At 38.9% G+C, this 23,385-nt stretch overlaps 1 protein-coding gene across 1 annotated transcript in view; it reads right to left on the bottom strand.

Moving 5' to 3' along the window:
* Window positions 1–515: 515 nt before the first annotated feature.
* LOC137225599 (phospholipid scramblase 2-like) overlaps window positions 516–23,385 on the bottom strand; it is a 121,555-nt gene continuing 98,685 nt past the window's right edge. The window contains exon 5 of the mRNA XM_067739791.1: window positions 516–944. Within this exon, the coding sequence (XP_067595892.1) occupies window positions 516–944 (429 nt within the window). The remainder of the gene's footprint in view (window positions 945–23,385) is intronic.

Genomic DNA, 23,385 nt, shown 5'->3' with positions numbered 1-23,385 from the left:
ATTCCGAGAGCATGTTCGTAAGTCCAACAAAGTTAGCTTAGGTACCCATAACACAATCAGCTATATAGTACTGTAATAGGTTTATAATACTTTTCACACAAATAATACATAAAAAACAAACACAAAAAATAAAGAAAACATTTTTAATCTTACAGTACAATACCTTGAAAAGTACAGTAGTACAGTACAACAGCTGGCATACAGGGGCTGTCATCGAGTGAACAGGCAAGAAGAGTTACTGACTGGAGGAGGGAGAGGAGGTGGGAGATGATAGAGCTGAAGGATCGTCAGCGATAGGAGACGGAGGGCAAGCTGCAATTTCACTCACACCTGACATAGATGACACGGGTTCTGATTCCTTACTGGATTCAATTCTATCTACCCTCTTGAAAAAACAATACAGCGATGTCTGGGTAGTAGCTCTTTTTTTCTCATATAGATAACAGAGACTGCTTTCTGAACAGCTGCTGCAACCTTCGTGAACCATTCTACATTCAGGTACTGTGCCTCGAAAACTAACAGGCCTCCTCAAATAAAGAAAATCCCCTTGCCATTTCCTGGGTCGTGAATCTCTTCAGTTCTTCAGTTACTTCTTCTTCCTCTTGTCTCTCTTCATCCTTACTCTGGGCCACCAATTCCATCAGGTCTTCATTAGTAAGCTCCTTGTGTTGCAGAGCAAGGAGTTCAATGAAATTGTCCTCTTGCAGATCTATCTTCTTGCCAAGGGTCACTAAGTTGTTGAAGACCTCTTTGGACTCCTCATCCACCTCAAATCCATGAAAATCATGAACAAACTGCAGGCAAATGTTCTTCCAAATCCCATTCATGGTAACGGCCGTAACCTCACACCAAGCAAAGTCAATGTTTCTTATGGCCTTGTAGATGTTATAGTCCTTCCAAAATTGTTGCCATGTTGTTCCTGATTCATCACTTACCTGTATTGCCTGACGAAAAATGTGACATAAATAATATTTCTTGAAAGTTGCTATAACTCCCTGGTCCATAGGTTGGATGAGCAACATGGTATTCAGTGGCGATGCACTACTTTGACATTGGGATGAAAGTCATCCATGAATGGGAGGTGGCCCAGAGCATTATCAAGCAGCAAAAGAATGTTGAATGGGATCTCCTTCTCCAAGCAATATTTCTCTACCTCTGGGATAAAGTGGTAGAAAAACCCATCCTCGAAAAGGGCCTGTGTAAACCCAGGCTTTGGGGTTACTCTTCTGTACAACAGGAAGAGAGCCCGTGGCTATGTTTTTAAGGGCTTTTGGGTTCTCTGAATGATAAACTAAGAGAGGCTTCAGCTTCATATCACCGGAAGCATTGCCACCAAACAACAGAGTTAGCCTGTCCTTTGCTGCTTTATAGCCTGGCAACAACTTCTCCTCCTTACTGATGTAACTTCGGTCTGGCCTCCTCTTCCAGTACAGTTCTGTCTTGTCCACATTAAAAACCTGCTCAGAGTGTCCTTGTCCCCATGGTGAGCCACAGCCACTGCCTGCCTCTGCAGGAGACCCTCCAACACTAGCAGGAGAGGGGGAAGATGGTGGAAGAGTAATACGCAGAGATCACCTTCCTCCCCACAGATACACCAGAAATACATCTACACGTGGAACAACTCCTACAGAACACCTACTGAATGCTGGCAGAAGACCTCAAACTTCCCAAAAGGCAAGAAACTCCCCACGTACCTGGGTAGGACAAAAGAAAAAAGAATAAACAGAGACAAAAGAATAGGGACAGGACCTGCACCAGTGGGAGGGAGCCGTGAAGGAGGAAAGGTTTCCACACACTAGGAGCCCCTTTGCGGGTGGAGACTGCGGGTGGCGGAGGGGAAAGCTTCGGAGCCGCAGAGGAGAGCACAGCAACAGGGGTGCGGAGGGCAAAGCGGAGAGATTCCTGCACAGAGGATCGGTGCTGACCGGCACTCACCAGCCCGAGAGGCTTCTCTGTTCACCCGCTGGGATGGGCGGGGCTTCGGTTGGAGCGCAGGGAGAGGACTGGGGTTGGCTGCGTGAACACAGCCTGCAGGGGGTTAGTGCACCACAGCTAGCTGGGAGGGAGTCCGGGGAAAAGTCTGGACCTGCCGAAGAGGCAAGAGACTTTTCTTCCCTCTTTGTTTCCTGGTGCGCCAGGAGAGGGGATTAAGAGCACTGCTTAAAGGAGCTCCAGAGATGGGCGTGAGCCACGCCTAACAGTGCGGACCCCAGAGACAGGCATGAGACGCTAAGGCTGCTGCTGCCACCACCAAGAAGCCTGTGTGCAAGCACAGGTCACTATCCACACCTCCCTTCCGGGGAGGCTGTGCAGCCCGCCACTGTCAGGGTCCCGGGATCCAGGGACAACTTCCCTGGGAGAATGCACGGCGCGCCTCAGGCTGGTGCAATGTCACCCTGGCCTCTGCCGCCGCAGGCTCGCCCCGCACTCCGTGCCCCTCACTACCCCCGACCTGAGTGAGCCACAGCCCCGAATCAGCGGCTCCTTTAACCCTATCCTGTCTGAGCGAAGAACAGACGCCCTCCGGCGACCTACATGGAGAGGTGGGGCCAAATCCAAAGCTGAACCCCGGGAGTTGTGCGAACAAGGAGAAACGGAAATCTCTCCCAGCAGCCTCAGGAGCAGCAGATTAAATCTCCACAATCAATTTGATGTACCCTGCATCTGTGGAATACCTGAATAGACAACGAATCATCCCAAATTGAGGAGGTGGACTTTGAGAGCAGGATTTATGATTTTTTCCCACTTTTCCTCTATTTGTGAGTGTGTATGTATATGCTTCTGTGTGAGATTTTGTCTGTATAGCTTGGCTTTCACCATTTGTCCTAGGGTTCTATCCGTCCATTTTTTTGTTTGTTTTTTACTTAAAATATTTTTTCTTAATAATTATTTTTTTATTATAATAACTTTATTTTATTTTACCTTACTTGATTTTATTTTCTTTTATCTTCTTCCTTCCTTCCTTCCTTATTTTTCTCCCTTTTATCCTGAGCCGTGTGGATGAAAGGCTCTTGGTGCTGCAGCCAGGAGTCAGTGCTGTGCCTCAGAGGCAGGAGAGCCAAATTCAGGACACTGGTCCACAAGAGACCTCACAGCTCCACGTAATATCAAACAGCGAAAATCTCCCAGAGATCTCCAACTCAACACCAACACCCAGCTTCACTCAACGACCAGCAAGCTACAGGGCTGGACACCCTATGCCAAACAACTAGCAAGACAGGAACACAACCCCACCCATTAGCAGAGAGGCTGCCTAAAATCATAATAAGTCCACAGACACCCCAAAACACACCACCAGACGTGGCCCACCAGAAAGACAAGATCCAGCCTCATCCACCAGAACACAGGCACTAGTCCCCTCCACCAGGAAGCCTACACAACCCACTGAACCAACCTTAGCCACTGGGGACAGACACCAAAAAGAAAGGGAACTACAAACCTGCAGACTGCAAAAAGGAGACCCCAAACACAGTAAGATAAGCAAAATGAGAAGACAGAAAAACACACAGCAGATGAAGGAGCAAGATAAAAACCCACCAGCCCTAACAAATGAAGAGGAAATCGGCAGTCTACCTGGAAAAGAATTCAGAATAATGATAGTAAAGATATCCAAAATCTTGGGAATAGAATAGAGAAAATGAAAGAAACATTTAACAAGGACCTAGAAAAACTAAAGATGAAACAACCAACGATGAACAACACAATAAATGAAATAAAAAATACTCTAAAGGGATCAATAGCAGAATAACTGAGGCAGAAGAACGGATAAGTGACCTGGAAGATAAAATAGTAGAAATAACTACTGCAGAGCAGAATTAAAAAAAAGAATGAAAAGAACTGAGGACAGTCTCAGAGAACTCTGGGACAACATTAAATGCACCAACATTCGAATTATAGGGGTTCCAGAAGAAGAAGAGAAAAAGAAAGGGACTGAGAAAATATTTGAAGAGATTATAGTTCAAAACTTCCCTAATATGGGAAAGGAAATAGTTAATCAAGTCCAGGAAGCACAGAGAGTCCCATACTCTGTGTGTGATAAATCCAAGGAGAAATACGCCAAGACACATATTAATCAAACTGTCAAAAATTAAATACAAAGAAAACATATTAAAAGCAGCAAGGGAAAAACAACAAATAACACACAAGGGAATCCCCATAAGGTTAACAGCTGATCTTTCAGCAGAAACTCTGCAAGCCAGAAGGGACTGGCAGGACATATTTAAAGTGATGAAGGAGAAAAACCTGTAACTAAGATTAATCTACCCAGCAAGGATCTCATTCAGATTTGATGGAGAAATTAAAACCTTTACAGACAAGCAAAAGCTGAGAGAGTTCAGCACCACCAAACCAGCTTTACAACAAACACTAAAGGATCTTCTCTAGGCAGGAAACACAAGAGAAGGAAAAGACCTACAATAACAAACCCAAAACAATTAAGAAAATGGGAATAGGAACATACATATCGATAATTACCTTAAATGTAAATGGATTAAATGCTCCCACCAAAAGACACAGACTGGCTGAATGGATACAAAAATAAGACCCATATATGTGCTTTCTAAAAGAGACCCACTTCAGAGTAGAGACACATACAGACTGAAAGTGAGGGGATTTCCATGCAAACGGAAACAAAAAGAAAGCTGGAGTAGCAATTCACATATCACACAAAATAGACTTTAAAATAAAGACTATTAGAAGAGACAAAGAAGGACACTACATAATGATCAAGGGATCGATCCAAGAAGAAGATATAACAATTGTAAATATTTATGCACCCAACATAGGAGCACCTCAATACCTAAGGCAAATACTAACAGCCATAAAAGGGGAAATCAATAGTAACAGATTCATAGTAGGGGACTTTAACACCCCACTTTCACCAATGGACAGATCATCCAAAATGAAAATAAATAAGGAAACACAAGCTTTAAATGATACATTAAACAAGATGGACTTAATTGATATTTATAGGACATTCCATCCAAAAACAACAGAGTACACATTTTTCTTAAGTGCTCATGGAACATACTCCAGGATAGATCATATCTTGGGTCACATATCAAGCCTTGGTAAATTTAAGAAAATTGAAATTGTATCGGATACCTTATCCAACCACAATGCTATGAGACTAGATATCAATTACAGGAAAAGATCTGCAAAAAATACAAACACATGGAGGCTAAACAATACACTACTTTTTAACGAAGTGATCACTGACGAAATCAAAGAAGAAATCAAAAAATACCTAGAAACAAATGACAATGGAGACACGACGACCCAAAATCTATGTGATGCAGCAAAAGCAGTTCTAAGAGGGAAGTATATAGCAATACAATCCTACCTTAAGACAGGAAACATATGAAATAAACAGCCTAACCCTGCACCTAATGCAATTAGAGAAAGAAGAACAAAAAATCCCCAAAGTTAGCAGAAGGAAAGAAATCATAAACATCAGAGAAGAAATAAGTGAAAAAGAAATGAAGGAAACGATAGGAAAGATCAATAAAACTAAAAGGTGGTTATTTGAGAAGATAAACAAAATTGATAAACCATTAGCCAGACTCATCAAGAAAAAAAGGGAGAAAACTCAAATCAATAGAATTAGAAATGAAAAAGAAGTAACAACTGACACTGCAGAAATACAAAATATCGTGAAAGATTACTACAAGCAACTCTATGCCTATAAAATGGACAACCTGGAAGAAATGGATAGATTCTTAGAAATGCACAACTTGCCAAGACGGAATCAGGAAGAAATAGAAAATATGAACAGACCAATCACAAGCACTGAAATTGAAACTGTGATTAAAAATCTTCCAACAAACAAAAGCCCAGGACCAGATGGCTTCACAGGCAAATTCTTTCAAACATTTAGAGAAGAGCTAACACCTATCCTTCTCAAACTCTTCCAAAATATAGCAGATGGAGGAACACTCCGAAACTCATTCTACAAGGCCACCATCACCCTGATACCAAAACCAGAAAAGGATGTCACAAAGAAAGAAAACTACAGAACAATATCACTGATAAACCTAGATGCAAAAATCCTCAACAAAATACTAGCAAACAGAACCCAACAGCACATTAAAAGGATCATACACCATGATCAAGTGGGGTTTATTCCAGGAATGCAAGGATTCTTCAATATACGCAAATCAATCAATGTGATACACCATATTAACAAATTGAAGGAGAAAAACAATATGGTCATCTCAATAGATGCAGAGAAAGCTTTCAACAAAATTCAACACCCATTTATGATAAAAACCCTGCAGAAACTAGGCATAGAGGGAACTTTCCTCAACATAATAAAGGCCATATATGACAAACCCACAGCCAACATTATCCTCAATGGTGAAAAACAGATAGCATTTCCAATAAGATCAGGAACAGGACAAGGTTGCCCACTCTCACCACTATTATTCAATATACTTTTGGAAGTTTTAGCCACAGCAATCAGAGAAGAAAAGGAAATAAAAGGAATACAAATCGGAAAAGAAGTAAAGCTGTCACTGTTTGCAGATGACGTGATACTATACATACAGAATCCTAAAGGTGCTACCAGAAAACTACTAGAGCTAATCAATGAATTTGGTAAAGTAGCAGGATAAAAAATTAATGCACAGAAATCTTTGGCATTCCTATACACTAATGATGAAAAATCTGAAAGTGAAATCAAGAAAACACTCCCATTTACCACTCCAACAAAAAGAATAAAATATCTAGGAATAAACCTACCTAAGGAGACAAAAGACCTGTATGCAGAAAATTATAAGACACTGATGAAAGAAATTAAAGATGATAGAAATAGATGGAGAGATATACCATGTTCTTGGATTGGAACAATCAACATTGCGAAAATGACTCTACTACCCAAAGCAATCTACAGATTCAATGCAATCCCTATCAAACTACCACTGGCATTTTTCACAGAAGTAGAACAAAAAAATCTCACAATTTGTATGGAAACACAAAAGACCCGAATACCCAAAGCAATCTTGAGAACGAAAAGCAGAGCTGGAGAAATCAGGCTCCCTGATTTCAGACTATACTACAAAGCTACTGTAATCAAGAGAGTATGTACTGGCACAAAAAGAGAAATATAGATCAATGGAATAGGATAGAAAGCCCAGAGATAAACCCATGCACATATGGTCACCTTATGTTTGATAAAGGAGGCAGCAATGTACAGTGGAGAAAGGACAGCCTCTTCAATAAGTGGTGCTGGGAAAACTGGACAGGTACATGTAAAAGTATGAGATTCGATCACTTCCTAACACCAAAAATAAGCTCAAAATGGACTAAAGACCTAAATGTAAGGCCAGAAACTATCAAACTCTTAGAGGAAAACATAGGCAGAACACTCTATGACATAAAGCACAGCAAGATTCTTTTTGACCCACCTCCTAGAGAAATGGAAATAAAAACAAAAATAAACAAATGGGACCTAATGAAACTTCAACGCTTTTGCACAGGAAAGGAGACCATAAACAAAACTGAAAGACAACCCTCAGAATGGGAGAAAATATTTTCAAATGAAGCAACTGACAAAGGATTAATCTCCAAAATTTACAAGCAGCTCATGCAGCTCAATAACAAAAAAACAACAACACAATCCAAAAATGGGTAGAAGACCTAAATAGACATTTCTCCAAAGAAGATATACAGACTGCCAACAAACACATGAAAGAATGTTCAATATCATTAATCATTAGTGAAATGCAAATCAAAACTACAATGAGATATCATCTCACACTGGTCAGAATGGCCATCATCAAAAAATCTAGAAACAATAAATGCTGGAGAGGGTGTGGAGAAAAGGGAACCCTCTTGCACTGCTGGTGGGAATGTGAATGGGTACAGCCACTGTGGAGAACAGTATGGAGGTTCCTTAAAAAACTACAAATAGAACTACCATATGACTTGCTTGCTTTTATTCTATCAGTCTTCTCAGAGTAGAAGCCAATGACCTACGTGATCTGGCAACTCTGACATCATCTCCCATTGCTCTCACACTCTCTTGCTTTTACTTCAGTCACTGGCATCATTCTGATTCCTGAATATCAGTCACACTCCTACCTCAGGATCTTTGTAACTGTTGTACCCTCTATCTTTTTCAAGTACTATGGAATATACTTATTTTAACTTCTTATATCTATGAATGCATTTATTACATTTATTTTCTGCCTCTCTCAAGCAATATCATCTCCATCCGTCCTTAAAAAGGAAAGAGTTAAAAAAAAATACTATGCACAGTGGAGACAACTTTGAAATTTAAGAATAAATTTAACAAAAAAATCGATAGGGCCTTCATGAAAAAGACTGAAATTTTAATGAAATCTGTAAAATATAGGATATGTAAGCAATGTTTTTGGATGAGAAGAATCAATATTTTTAAAAATCAATACATTAAAAATTAATATATTAATAATACCTGACAATTTCTAACTTTCAAATAATTGACTAAAATGATCTTTCAATATAGAGGGGAAAAATAAATGTCCATGAATGTACAAGGAAAATATTGGAAATGCATTATAATTTAGTATATAATTCACAGTAACAGGGCCATTGAATATTTTTTCCAGTGATTCAATATGAAAAATGATTTTGCCAACCATGTCCATTAGCTTTCAAATCTGATTTATTTGTCAGCAACTCAATTATATATACTCACAAACATAATTATTAAAAGTTTTGCTAATCTATTTGTAGGCTTGTTTAAACCTCATAGTATATTTCTTCCTAATATAATTATACTGTGATGACTTATATCTTAGGGACATAAGACTACCAGAAATGGGTTTGTTTACAGGTTCTAAAAATGAATAATAAAGCATTTAAAAAATAAGTCTGGTAATTTCTAGTCAATATGTAGAATTAGTTTGCTTTCAATGTTTGTATTTATTTTTTCTAAGTATGATACCTGTGGGTCTAGTGCCTTCTGAGTTAATGTAACAAGAAAGGAACTCTGTCCATTCCCCTCCCATTGAATTTAGTCAGATGTTTTCCTTCAATTTCTCTAGCCCATTGATTCTTGTTATGTTCATGATAGCAACATTCTTAACATTTTTCTGATTGTGAAAATGATCCATATATATATTATGAAGACTCGAACAATACAGAGGAGAAGAAACACATACTCAAACACACACAAGTGCAGGATAGAAGAGAAAATTAAATTCATTCTTAATTTGAATATTGCACTTACTGAATACAAAACAATTCCAGTCTGGGAATATGTGAAATTTAGGTGTGGTAGCCTGGTCTAGCCAAATCCATCTTAACTAACCAACCTGTGTCGATGCACTGCCAACCTCTGGACCCTGAGCATATAGATATTTCCTTTCTGGATTGATAACATGAAACAGAAACCATCTGTCTTCCTCTTATCTCCTTTTCTTCTTCCTGGCAATTCCTCTGAATTTTCCACTCCTATCCCTTTGAAATGTCTACCTCCTGTATCTTCAACTACTTTCTTTCTTTTTTGTTTTCTTTCCCTTAGACAAAATTTAGGCTTATCCCTCCCATCCGAAAAAGTCATCTGTTGTCTCTACTTTTCCCTATATCCACTATAGAGTCTAAAAGCATTTCTACTATCTTATTTTCCATTTATTTCTCAATTACTTGCAATCTGGCTTGCTTTATCAACTCTCTGTGGAAGTGATTCTGGCATAGTTCACCAATTACTTCTGTATTTCCAAATTCAGTGGAAACAATTTAGCTTTTATTTATTTATCCTCCATGGCTCTCTGCTCCCTGATATTACATCCTTCTGGTTCTCATACTTTTGCAGATATTTGTCTCTTTCACAACTTATATTTCCCACATAAACCTTAAATGTCCTGTTGCATAGGATACATTATGTAGCAAATCCTTATTTGCTAAAATGAGATGGATAATCTAATCTTTTAAAATGTTTTCAATGATTACCCACATATACAAAATTCCCCAAACTCTACTTCCCACAGATATCTCTGTCCTCAGCTACAGATTCACAAACTCAGTTCCCTACTGGATGTTTCTATCTGGGTATGACAGTGGCATCCCAAATTCAACAGATTTAAAACAAACTGATTTTACCTTAGGCATCTTCTTGTACGCTCCCTGTCTTAACTGGTAGTACCACAATCCACTTAGCCAGAAACCAGTTTTTCTCAAAATTTCTCTATCTTTCAGGGTTCGAATCAAGAAGGCAGAGTAAGAGAACATGGAGCTCACCTCCCCCCATGAACACATCAAAGATACATCTACATTATGAATAATTCTCACTGAAAACTAATGGGAAACTGGTAGAAGAACTTCCATACAACAAAGGCTGTAAGAAATATACACATATAATTGAGTAGGAAGGGAAGAAAATTGATTGGGTTGGGATCTGTGCCCCTGGGAGGGGATCAGAGGAAAAGAGACATTACATGGGCAGATACCCACCTTGGGAAGTGAGAAAGTTGAGCCACAGATTGGGAGCTCTAGTCCTAGGGTCCTACACAGGGGAGACAAGCCTCCTTGGCTGGTTGGAGGACACTGGGACAAATGGAAGAGTTGTGGGAAGCCTGGACTCCATTCATGAGGAGTCTGCACATGCTGGCTAGACCTTTAGGCAGGGCAGAGAGAGGTCTTCTCTACTGCCTGCCAGGTTTCCTGCAACCACCATGTCATGTGTTCCAGCCCAGACTGAGTGAGTGCTGTGGCCCTACTCACTCATGTCACAGCATGGCACTGGATCTAGGGTGGCCACAACCCAGTAAAATACATGACCATGGGATGCAGAAGTGACTTGGTCCAGGGACAGCGACTGCATGAGGTGGTAGTGGCCATTGCTTGTGTTTGCTCAAGCAGTGCCTCAGAAGCAGCCCAGATCTCTGATGGTGGCTACTCCACCATAGCTTACCTTGTATACATGCCAAGAATCCATGCAGGCCCCACCTGCCCTGTGGAGCAGTTCCACAACAGGGCAGGGATGGCAGAGGCTGGGGCACTCAGAGTCTGTGGGGGACAAAGGGGGCTTGCATCCAAGGCTGCATTCGAGCAGAGCTGCAGGTTCTTGCACAGGCAGAGCACTGGTACTCTGTCTGCACATGGGCCCCACTTGCTTCAACACTCCCCCTCTCCAGGACAAGGGTCCTGGTACAGGGAGAAGGAAAAACACACACTTAAAGGGAACAGAGCAAGCTTGGGCCCAACCCACAGGACTTCTGCTCTAGCAACTTGGGATCAGACTCTGCCTCCAATAGGGTGGTGCTGGCCACTGAGCAGATGGGAAGACCTGAGTCATACCTGGTGCCAGCTCTAGACTCTCCAGCTCCAGCCCCACTTCCCAAAAATGTGATAGCTGCCAGCACTCCCTGAGAAAAGATGTTCCTAGAGTCCTCATCAAATCAGCTCTCCCACCAAAGGCACTGGGCACATTCAGCCTGTATAGGGATGCTCCCACATAAGATCACCTCTTCAAGACTGCAATACTTACCTGTTTCACCTAAATTCATAGAGGCAGAGAAAGTTAAGCAAAATGAAAAGGCAGAGGAGCTAATCACATTTGAAAGAGCAAGAGAAAAACATCTGAAAAAATAAATAATGAAACAGAAATAAACAATTTACCAGATAAAGAATTCAAAGCATTGGTAATAAAAAAACATTAACTGGATTAGGGAAAAGAATTGATATAAACATTGAACACTTTAATGAGGAACTAGAAAATAAAAAAGGCTTAATCAGAAATGAAGAATTCAGTAGCTGAAATAAAAACACATTAGAAGGAATGAACAGCAGACTAAGTGATACAGAAGAATGCATAAGTCATCTGGAGGATAGAATAATGGAAATCACCCAATCAGTACAGCAAAAAGAAAAACAAACTTTAAGAAATAAAAGCAATTTAGAGATCTCTGGGATAACATTAATCATACCAATATTCACAACTCAAAATTCACACTCAACATTCTCCCAGAAGAAGAGAAAGAAGGGGAATGAAAATGTATTTGAGTAAAGTATAGCCGAACACTTCCCAAACCTGAAGAAGGAAACAGATACTCAGATACAGGAATCATAGAGGGTCCCAAACAAGATGAACCCAGGCAGACCCACATCAAAACACATCATAAGTAAAACAGCAAACGTTAAAGAGAATTTTAAAGGCAGCAAGACAAAAACAAAGAGTCATATACAAGGAAATCCCCATAAGGCTATCAGCTGATTTCTCTGCAGAAACTTGGCAGGAAAGAAGGGAGTGGCATGATATATTCAGAGTGATAAAAGGGAAAAACGTGCAATCTAGGATGCTCTACCCAGCAATATTATTATTTAGAATGGAAGGAGAGATAACGAACTTCTCAGAAAAAGAAAAACAAAAGAGTTCATCAATACTAAACCTACCCTAAAGGAAAGGTTAATGCATCTTCTCTAAGTGGAAAAGAAGCAAGAACCTATAGGAAATGGAAAATCCCACTAGGAAAGGCAAATATATAGTCATGACTGAGGATCAACCACTTAAATAAGCCAGTATGAAGATTAAAAGTTAAGGGATAAAAATGAAGATGTAAAATATGAGATCAAAAACACAAAATGTGGGGGAGATGAGTAAAAAATGTGATCTTCCTGAATGTGCTTGAACTTATGAGACTAACAGTTTAAAACAAGTAAATATAGGTCAACATATATGAACCCTAAGGTAAACGCAAGTCAAAAACCTACAATAGATTCACAAAAACTAAAAAGAGAGGAACACAATCATACTAGTAGAACCACAAAGGAAGAAACAGAAAGAATAAATAAACAGAGAAGAACAACAAAAACAACTGGAAAGTAATAAAATGGCATTAAGTACATACCTATCAATAATTACTTTACATGTCAATGATTAAATGCTCAAATCAAAAGACATGTGGTGGTGGATTGAATAAAAAACAAGATCCACATATAAGCTTCCTGAAAGATATTAACTTCAGAGCTAAAGACACACACAGACTGAAAATGGAGGGATAGAAAAAGATATATCATGCAAACAGAAATAAGAAGAAAGGGAAGGTACAAGACTCATATCAGACAAAACAGACTTTAACACAAAGGCTATAAAAAAAGATGAAGAAGTGCATTATATAACGATAAAGTGATCAATATAAGAAGAGGATATAACATTTGTAAACATATATGCACCCAGTACAGAAGCACCTAAATATATAAAGGAGATATCAACAGACATGAAAGGAGAAATATGCAATAATACAATAACAGTGTGGGACTTTAACATCCTAGTTACATCAATGGACAGATAATTCAGACAGAACATCAATAATGAAAGAGTGGTCTTAAATGCACAATAAATATCTACAGGACATTCCATCCAAAACAAGCGGAATACACATTCTTTTCAAGTGTACTTGGATTGTTGTACAGGACAGATCACACGCTATGCCACAAAACAAATCTCAACAAATTTAAGAAGACAAATTATTTCAAGCATTTTTCTGATCACAATGGTATGAAACTAGAAATCAATTACAGGAAGAAAAATGGAAAAAGAACAAACACGCGGAGAGTAAACATGATACTAAAAAACCACAGGGTCAACAGTAAAATCAAACAGGAAATCAGAAAATACCTCAAGACAAATGAAAATGGAAACACAACACTCTAAAATCTATAGGATGCAGCAGAAGCAGTTTTAAAAGGAAAGTTCATAGTGATACAGGGATTCCTCAACAAACAAGAAAAATCTCAAATAAGTACTCTAACCTACCTCTTGAAAGAATTAGAAAAAGAAGAACAAACAAAGCTCAACTTCAGCAGAAGGAAGGAAACAATAAAGATCAGAGAGGAAATAAATGAAATGGAGATTTTTAAAAAACAGAAAAGATCAATGAAATCAAGAGCTGATTTTTTTGTAAACGTAAACAAAAGTGATAATCCTCTGGCCAGCCTCACCAAGAAGAAAAGAGAGAGGACCCAAATAACAAAATAAGAAAGGAAAAAGAAGAAATAACAACCGATACCACAGAGATACAAAAAAAATCATAAGAGATTACTACAAACAGTTATATGCCAACAAATTGGACAACCTAGAATAAATTAAGAAATTTCTAGAAACATACAACTGGCTAAAACTGAGTCAAGAAGCAACAGACAATTTGAACAGACTGATCACTATTAGTGAAATTAAATTTGTAATTAAAAGAAAAAAAGACTCAGCAAGCAAAAGTCCAGGACTGGATGGCTTCACTGGGGAATCCTCCCAAACATATAAAGAAGTAATACCTATTCTTCTCAAAATACTCCCCCAAATTGAAGAGGATGGAATAATACCAAATTCATTCTCTGAGTCCAGTACTACCCTGATAACAAACCCAGAAAAAGACACTACAAAACAAAATCACAGGCCAATATCTTAGATGAATATAGATGCAAAACTCCTCAACAAAAAGAATCCAATAATATATAAAAAGGATCATACATCATGATCAAGTTGGTTTTGTTCCAAGAACGCAAGAATGGTTCAATATTCACAAATCAATCAATGTGATGCACCACATTAACAAAAGCAGGATAAAAATCACATGATCATCTCAGTAGAGGCAGAAAAAGCATTTTACAAAATTCAACATCCATTCATGATAAAAACTCTTATCAAAGTGGGAACAGAAGGAACATAGCTCAACATAATAAAGGCCATTTATAACAAGCCCTCAGCTAACATCATACTCAACAGTGAAAAGCTGAAAGTGTTTCCTCTAAATTCAGGAACATGACAAGGAGGTCCACTCTCACCACTTCTATTTAACATAGTATTGAAAGTCCTATCCACAACAATAAGACAAGAGAAAGAAATAAAAGACATCCAAATTGGAAGGAAAGAAGGAAAACCATTACTATTTGCAGATGTCATGATACTTTATATAGAGAACTCTAGGGGACTTCCCTGGTGACACAGTGGTTAAGAATCCACCTGCCGGTGAGGGGACAAAGGCTCGAGCCATGGTCTGGGAAGATCCCTCATGCTGCGGAGCAACGGGGTCTGTGTGCCACACTGTTGAGCCTGTGCTCTAGAGCCCATGACCCGCAGCTGCTGAGCCCGTGTGCCACAACTACTGAAGCCCGTGTGCCTACAGCCTGTGGTCCACAACAAGAGAAGCCACTGCAATGAGAAGCCCACACATTGCAATGAGGAGTAGCCCCTGCTCACCACAACTAGAGAAAGCCCACGTGTAGCAACGAAGACCCAACGCAGGCAAAAAATAAATAAAAATAAATTTAAAAATAATAAATAAATATGAAACTGGAAAAAAAGAGAAAACTCTAAAGCCTCCAACAAAAAGCTATTAGAACCAATAAATTAATTCAGTAAAGTTGTATGATACAAGATTAATATACAGAATTTATGACTTTTCTATACACTAACAGTGAAAGACAGAAAGAGAAAGTGAAAAAAACAATCCCGTTTGAAACTGCAACAAAAAGAATAAAATACCTAGGAATAAACGTAATCAAGGAGGTGAAAAGCCTATACTCTGAAAACAATAAAACATTGATGAATAACACTGAAGATGATAAAAAGAAATGGAAAGATATTCCATGCTCTTGGATTGGAAGAATTAATATTAAAATGGCCATACTTCCCAAAGCAGTCTACAGATTTAATGCAATCCCTATCAAAATACCCATGACATTATAATAACAGAACTAGAACAAATAATCGTAAAATTCATATGGCACCACAAAAGACCCCAAATTGCCAAAGCAATCCTGAGAAAATGAACAAAGCCAGAGGCATCACATTTCCAGATGTCAGACTATATGACAATGCTACAGTAATCAAAACAGCATGGTATTGGCACAAAAACAGACAAATAGATCAATGAAACAGAATAGAGAGCCCAGAAATAGCCCATGCACCCTATGGTCAATTAATCAATGATAAATGAGGCAAGAATATGCAATGGAGAAAAGACAGTCTCTTTAATAAGTGGCACTGGGAAAATTGGACAGTTATGTGTAAAACAATGAGATTAGAACATTTCCTCACACCATATACAAAAATAAACGCAAAATGGAGTAAAGACTTAAATGTAAGACATGAAACCATAAAAATCCTAGATGAGGACACAGGAAAGACATTTTTAGACATAAATTATAGCAATAGTTTTTTTGGATCTGTCTCCTAAGGAAAAAGAAATAAAAGCAAAAATAAACAAATGGAACCTAATTAAACTTAAATGCTTTTGCACAGCAAAGGAAACAAATGACAATATGAAAAGACAACTTCCAGAATGGGAGAAAATATTTGCAAATGATATGACCAACAAGGGGTTAATATCCAAAATATATAAACAGCTCAAACAACTCAATGTGAAAAAAAGAAACAATCCAATCATAAAATTGGGCAATGACCTGGATAGACATTTTTCCAAAAAAGACATACTAATGATTAACAGGCACATGAAAAGTTGCTCAATATCAGTAATTATTAGAGAAATGCAAACCAAAACAAAAATTAGATATCACCTCACACCTGTCATAATGGCTATCATCAAAAAGTCTACAAAGAACAAGTGTTGACAAGGATGTGGAAAAAAGGCAACCCTTGTACACTGTTAGTGAAAATGTAAATAGGTGCAGCCAATATGGAAAACAGTATGGAGGTTTCTCAAAAAGACAAATATAGAACTGATCCAACAATTTCACTCCTTGGTATATATACAGAAAAAAATGAAAACACTTATTCGAAAATATACATGCACTCCAACATTCATTTCAGCACTATTTACAATAGCTGAGATATGGAAGCAACCCAAGTATCCACAAACAGACAAATGGATTAAGAAGATGTGGTGCATATGTGTGTATATATGAAATTTTGCCATTAGCAGCAATGTGGGTGGACCTAGAGAATATTATGCTTAATAAAATGTCAGACAGAGAAAGACACAATACTGTATGATAACACTTATATGTGGAATCTAAAAATAATACGAGGGATGTGTACAGCAAAACAGAAGGAGTCACAAATATAGAAGACAAACTTGTGGTTATCAGTGGGGAGAGGGAAGGGGCAAGGGGAAAGCTAGAGGTATGGGATTAAAAGATACAAACTACTATGTATAAAACAGATAAGCAACAAGGATACATTGTATAGCACAGAGAATTATAGCCATTATCTTATAATAACTTTTAATGGGGTACAATCTGTTAAAATACTGAATCACTATGCTGTATTCTTGAAACTATTACAATATTGTAAATCAACCATACTGCAATGAAAAAATAAAAAGATGTACCAATGACATAGATAAAAAATCTCTTTCACTAACTCACTTCTAATCAATGCTCTATGTGTATAGATCTTACACCCCAAATATTTCTCAAATAATTTTCCTCTTTTCTTCCTTAGTACCACTAACGTACTGCTTTCTATACACAGTCATAAAGATGTAACCAAAATACAATTCAAACCACATTAGTCAACTGTTGAAATCTTTCAGTCCCTTATTAACACATTCAGGATAAAGCCCAACCTCTTAGAGTGCACACATGGCCCCTCTGCCTCTGTCACCCTCTCTCCCATCACTTCCCAACACTGTGTTTATCATAATCCAGTTGCTAGCAAACTCCCCATTCACTACGCTATTTGTCATTTCTGCTCCTTGTTTAATTTCATCCCTTTGTTCTGGAATCCTTTCCTGTTGTGAGCTCCCATATCTGCTCTTTACCTGGGTAATTCCTATGTAAGACTTGGCTCAGGCCTTACTCCCAAAGTCTTTCTAAGTCTTCTTGCTATTCCTTTTTCACCCCATTGTGTTAAATACTCTTTCTATGGTCTTCCCAATGCCTCTCTCTATCATCAACCTCACACAGTATGTTACAATTAGCTTTGTAGGTTCATGTATTGCCTTCCCAGCAGACTAACAGCCCAATGGGGGCAAAGATTGTGTACAAGTTGGCACCTGTACAACCCCAGTTCTTAGCACAGTAGTTGGCATGTGATTGGATTCAATACATACTTTTACTGGACAAATGCATTGTATCTTTTACTAGAATTCTTGAATAGTCTCTTAGAGAGTGCCAACTAAATGGAAAATAGCACAGGCATTTTGGCCAAAGACATATTGTTTGTTCTATTTTTCTGATTTTCATCTAATTTTAATTATATTAAGATTCAAGAACATTTGAAAATGCATCTTGAAAACAAATTAACAGTACACTGAATACCTACTTGTTAAACGTTTCGATGACAGTTGTAATTTTTTCTCCATTTCTCTGGTACACATCCAAAGAGGAAGTTACAATCATTGTTTTATTTAACCATGTTTACACATTCCCATTCCTTTACTCTGCAGAGGTTTTCAACAAACTTAAAATGTTCTTGGACACAAGAACAAATATGATACAATCTACTGCAAAATTAGACATGAGCTAAACATGATCTAATAATACCCATTATGTGTTTATTTTACATTTTAATATTTATTTGCGCTCTGCTAGACCTGAGCCAAGTCTTAAATGATTGGCTTTAGTACACTGAGACATGACTGAGTTTCATACAGGTAAGAAAAAAATAAAAACCAATGGAGAGATATCAACTACACCACATATGTGTTTTAAAATAATTGTAGAATAAGAACATATTTTAGATGATTTAAAGAAAGCATTTTATATGAATCATATCATTCACTGCATAAAAATATGATTTTTAATACTTATTTGATATTCCTAATAACTCTGAATACTGCACAGTAGAAAATTAACTCCTTACTTTCACATACCAGAGGGTGATAACATCCTGCTTTTCAGATGAAGAAAACTAGTACACATAATCCTCTGCTGCTCTCTTAGATCTGTGATGTCATGACTTGTGACTGCTAGAAGCCCTGGCTAGAGGTGCCCTTTCACCTTCAGTTCCATGTATCCACAAAAGATTTTGTGTTAACATCTAAGGATTTTAGGATTACTAGGTAAACAGTTTCCTGCCACATTCTTTCTTCTTGATTTTTTAAAATCTATTTCAATCATATACTTTTTAAAAAACAGATTTATTTAGATATAATTCACATACAATAACATTTACCCTTTCAAAATGTACTGTTCAGTATTTTTTGGTATATTCAGAGAGTTGTGCAACAATCACCACCAAGCAAATAATGAGCCCAAAACACACAATAGTCTGGCTGTCATCCCAGACCATCCCTACTCTTATGTTCCTGGCCTGCTCACTCTTAAATTCCATCTCCATCTGTTTCCTGACTTTTTGATCCTTTTTCTCATGTAACGCTTGCTTCTGCCCTGAAGATTTGGCATTTATATTTTGTCTCTGGTTTCTGACAGTCTTCAAGAACTTTGGCATAGAGCTGCTCACCAGCTCTCTCATTTTGGTTACCTCCCGGGGTGCTCCTGTCTTAGCTGTTCTTTAAAAATCTATGCATGGTTATAGCCCACCCCAACACTCCAGCCAGTTAACTATTTCCTGTAAGAGGGTCATGCAAACATTTTGCTTCCAATTTTTGTTTCTTGGGACTCTGTCTTCAATGAAGCTCTAACAACAGGAATGAGCCCAGAATATCTTGATATACATCGCTTGTGAAACAAGAGGTGAAGAAAAAGTAGAGATCTTGTTGAGGAGAAATTTAGGGCATCCTCAGGAATTGGGAATTGCTTCTAGGCCAGGTACATAAAGATATGAGGTATATATACCCCAGAGAGGTGCAGATGAGTTGCCTATGGCTCCTGAGTCTAGATCATCCCTGAAGGCTTTGCACAGATATACACGGGTGATTCTCAGCACAGAATGAACCACGTCTCAGAGTTCATGTTGGGAGTGGGAGAGTATGTGAGGGAGCATTTATGGCTGTCACTTTGATAGGGACATTACTGGCATTGAAAGGACAGGGACCAGAGATGTTGAACTTCCTGCAGGACATAGGGCAGCCCTGCACAAAGAGTATTTGTTAGTGTCCTGCATGACTTGGAATGCCTAATGGGAGACATGAAAAAATAGGTGTCATCAAGTGTTAAATGAGTCTGAATGGGTGAAGACTACTGACCTATCCCATCAGCTCTCTGCATGTCTGCTGCCTTTGGTCTTACACCCTGCCCTAACCAGTGACGTGGGCCACAAACCCTGCCCTGCCCACCTGGGGCTGCCCTGAACACCAACCTGACCTCTGACAAGGAGATCTTTCTTTCCCTTTTCCTCAGAATAAGCTGGTTATGAGGCCCAGGAAGAGCTATGGTTGGACAGCTCCAGCCCTGGGAAAGGGTTTCAGAGCCAGAATAAGAGCGTGGACTCTGCACCCAGACCGTGTAGATTTGAACTACAGCTTTGCAACTTACTATCAGTTAAGACCTTGAGGAAAACACCAAACTTTCTCTTGCCTCAGTTTCTCCCTCTGTAAAAATGGGGTAATATTGGTCCCTGTCCTAGAGGTTTGTTGTAGGATGAAATGTGTCAATAAGTATAAAGTGCCTGTGAGAGGATCTGGTATAGAGTAAATAATATGTTAGCTATTATTATCAAGAAGCCTACATCACTGATGACTTATCCTGGCATAGGAAGGTCAAATGCCACATCAATCAAGATATGTGACCTTGAGCATTTCACTTTATCCATCTGACTTTGTGTTCCTTACTGTAAAATGAGATGAATAATTCCTGCCCCTATTTGTCCCACAATGACTTAAAGGTTATCTTGCAAAGGCTCAGGGCACACAGCAGCAAGAACCACATAATGCAGGCAGGAACTCACAGGTGAGTGCCAGCACAAGCAAGAGACCCCTGCTTTTACAATTTCCTGGAGAGATGTGTTTGGGGCATAGGGCTGGGTGCTGGCAGAGGTACTTTGCCTCCTACTGTTTTCTTTCTTTTTTTTTTCTTTTTTGCAGTACGCGGGTCTCTCACTGTTGTGGCCTCTCCCGTTGCGGAGCACAGGCTCCGGACGTGCAGGCTCAGCGGCCATGGCTCACGGGCCCAGCCGCTCCGGGGCATGTGGGATCTTCCCGGACCGGGGCACGAACCCGTGTCCCCTGCATCGGCAGGCCGACTCTCAACCACTGCGCCACCAGGGAAGCCCCTGTTTTCTGTTTTTAATGAGGAGTGCGTACCAGTGATATGTCTTTGGGGAACAGATGCTTTGAGCTTTGGTGTCAGTTTTTTAAAGATGTACTGGAAAAAGCCAGGTTTCTAGCACCTGGAGACGGTGAAGGAAGTGGCCTGGCCACCCACAGAGACAGGTCCACAGTCAAGAACCAGCACTCCTGTTTTTCAGTACAAGAGTAAAAGATAAAATGTAAGTAAACACATTTTTAGAATTGTTAAGCACTATGTAAATTATTCTACTTATGAATACCAAAAAGTCATGGCAAAAGATTACAATGAAGAATACCATATATAGACTATATAGTGCCCACGATATTATGTTCTTAATCCTAAATATATAACTTTGTTTAAATAATAAGCCTTTCTGATTTTAAAATGACCTTTACTTATGACTGATAGCTCACAACTGGGAAAAGGGACCCCAAGGATTGTGGGGGAGAAAAGCAAAAGATTGTTTTAATTAATGTAATTCTTGTTTCTAACATTAATAGCAAGATTTTAAAGTCACTAATTTTTATAACGTTTATAATACATTCAGTTATTTGTAAATTCACTAGAATAAAATTCACATGTGTAATTCATATGCGATGCTGGAATTCGCAATGGAAATTTAATTTGCATGGCCACATTTCGGAGAGGAAACTGAAAATAACTTGCCCCAAATCCAACAGGTGATATGTGACAGAGCTAGGACTCACATCTGCATCTGCAACACTGTAAACCAATAATTTCCAGTACCAGACAGAAATGGAAAATATTTAGCTTGCTTCAATATGTAAAGTGATACTGCCCGCTGGCCAGGGCTGGCCTCAAGGGCCTCAGAGAAAGTGCAGTTGCTTGGAGTGCCACATGGTAACCTAACCCATTATCAAGTTGTTAAATACTAGCCGCAGTCCAGAAAGCTTCCTCATGCCCCTTTCAAGCAAACCCCCACTCCACTCATTATAGGCAACAACTCTTCTGATTTTTTTCTTACCATAGAAATTTTTGCCTGTTTATAGATGCTATAAACGGAATCAGTATGTACTCTAGGTGTGCAGCTTTTTTCGCTCAGCAGAATATTTATGAGACTAGTCCATGCTGTTGTATATACCAGTAGTTCATTCATTTTATTGCTATGAAGTTTTCCATTTATGAATATATTACAGTTTCTTTATTCATTATCCTTTTTTTCTGACCCAGATCCTTTTACTTATTTATTTTTAAATATTTTTTATTGAAGTATAGTTGATTTATTTTATGTTTCGGGTGTACAAAATAGTGATTTGATATTTTTATAGATTATACTCCATTTAAAGTTACTATAAAATATTGGCCATATTCCCTGTGCTGTACATTATATCCTTGCAGCTTATTTATTTTATATTTAGTGGTTTGTACCTTTTTTTTTTTTTTTTTTTGCGGTACGCGGACCTCTCACTGTTGTGGCCTCTCCCGTTGCGGAGCACAGGCTCCGGACGCGCAGGCTCAGCGGCCATGGCTCACAGGCCCAGCCGCTCCGCAGCATGTGGGATCTTCCCGGACCGGGGCACGAACCCGTGTCCCCTGAATCGGCAAGCGGACTCTCAACCACTGCGCCACCAGGGAAGCCCGGTTTGTACCTCTTAATCCCCTTCCCCATCGTGCCCCTCACCTACCCATCTCCCCACTGGTAACCACTAGTTTGTTCTCTGTAACTGTGAATCTGTTTTTGTTCTGTTATATTCATTCTTTTTTTTTTTAGATTCAACATATAAGTTAAAATATACACTATTTGTCCCTCTCTGACTTACTTCACTAAGCATAACATCTTCCAGATCCATCTATGTTATTGCAATGCAAATGGAAAAACTTCATTCCTTTTATGGCTAATATTTCATTGTTTATATGTATATATATACCACAACTCCTTCTTCTTCCTTTTTTTTTTTTTCAGTTGCATCGCGTGGCTTGTGGGATCCTAGTTCCCAGATCAGGGGTCGAACCTGGGCCACCACAGTGAGAGCACTGAGTTCCGACCACTGGACCGCCAGGGAGTCCCTATACCACATCTTCTTTATTCATTCCTCTGTTGATGGAAACTTAGGTTGCTTCCATACCTTGGCAATTGTAAATAATGCTGCTATGAACATTAGTGTTACTGTTTTTGTTTCCTTTGAATACAATATCCAGAAGTGGTATTGCTGGATCATATGGTAGTTATGTTTTTAATTTTTTGAGGAAATTCCATACTGTTTTCCATAGTGGCTCTACCAATTTACATTCCCACCAATAGTTCACAAGTGTTCTCTTTTCTCCATATCCTTGCCAACACTTGTTATTTGT

Source organism: Pseudorca crassidens, chromosome 5 (assembly GCF_039906515.1).
Source record: "Pseudorca crassidens isolate mPseCra1 chromosome 5, mPseCra1.hap1, whole genome shotgun sequence".
NCBI lineage: Eukaryota > Metazoa > Chordata > Mammalia > Artiodactyla > Delphinidae > Pseudorca > Pseudorca crassidens.
Note: the sequence above shows the minus strand (reverse complement) of the source record. Positions and strands in the feature narration are given on the sequence as shown.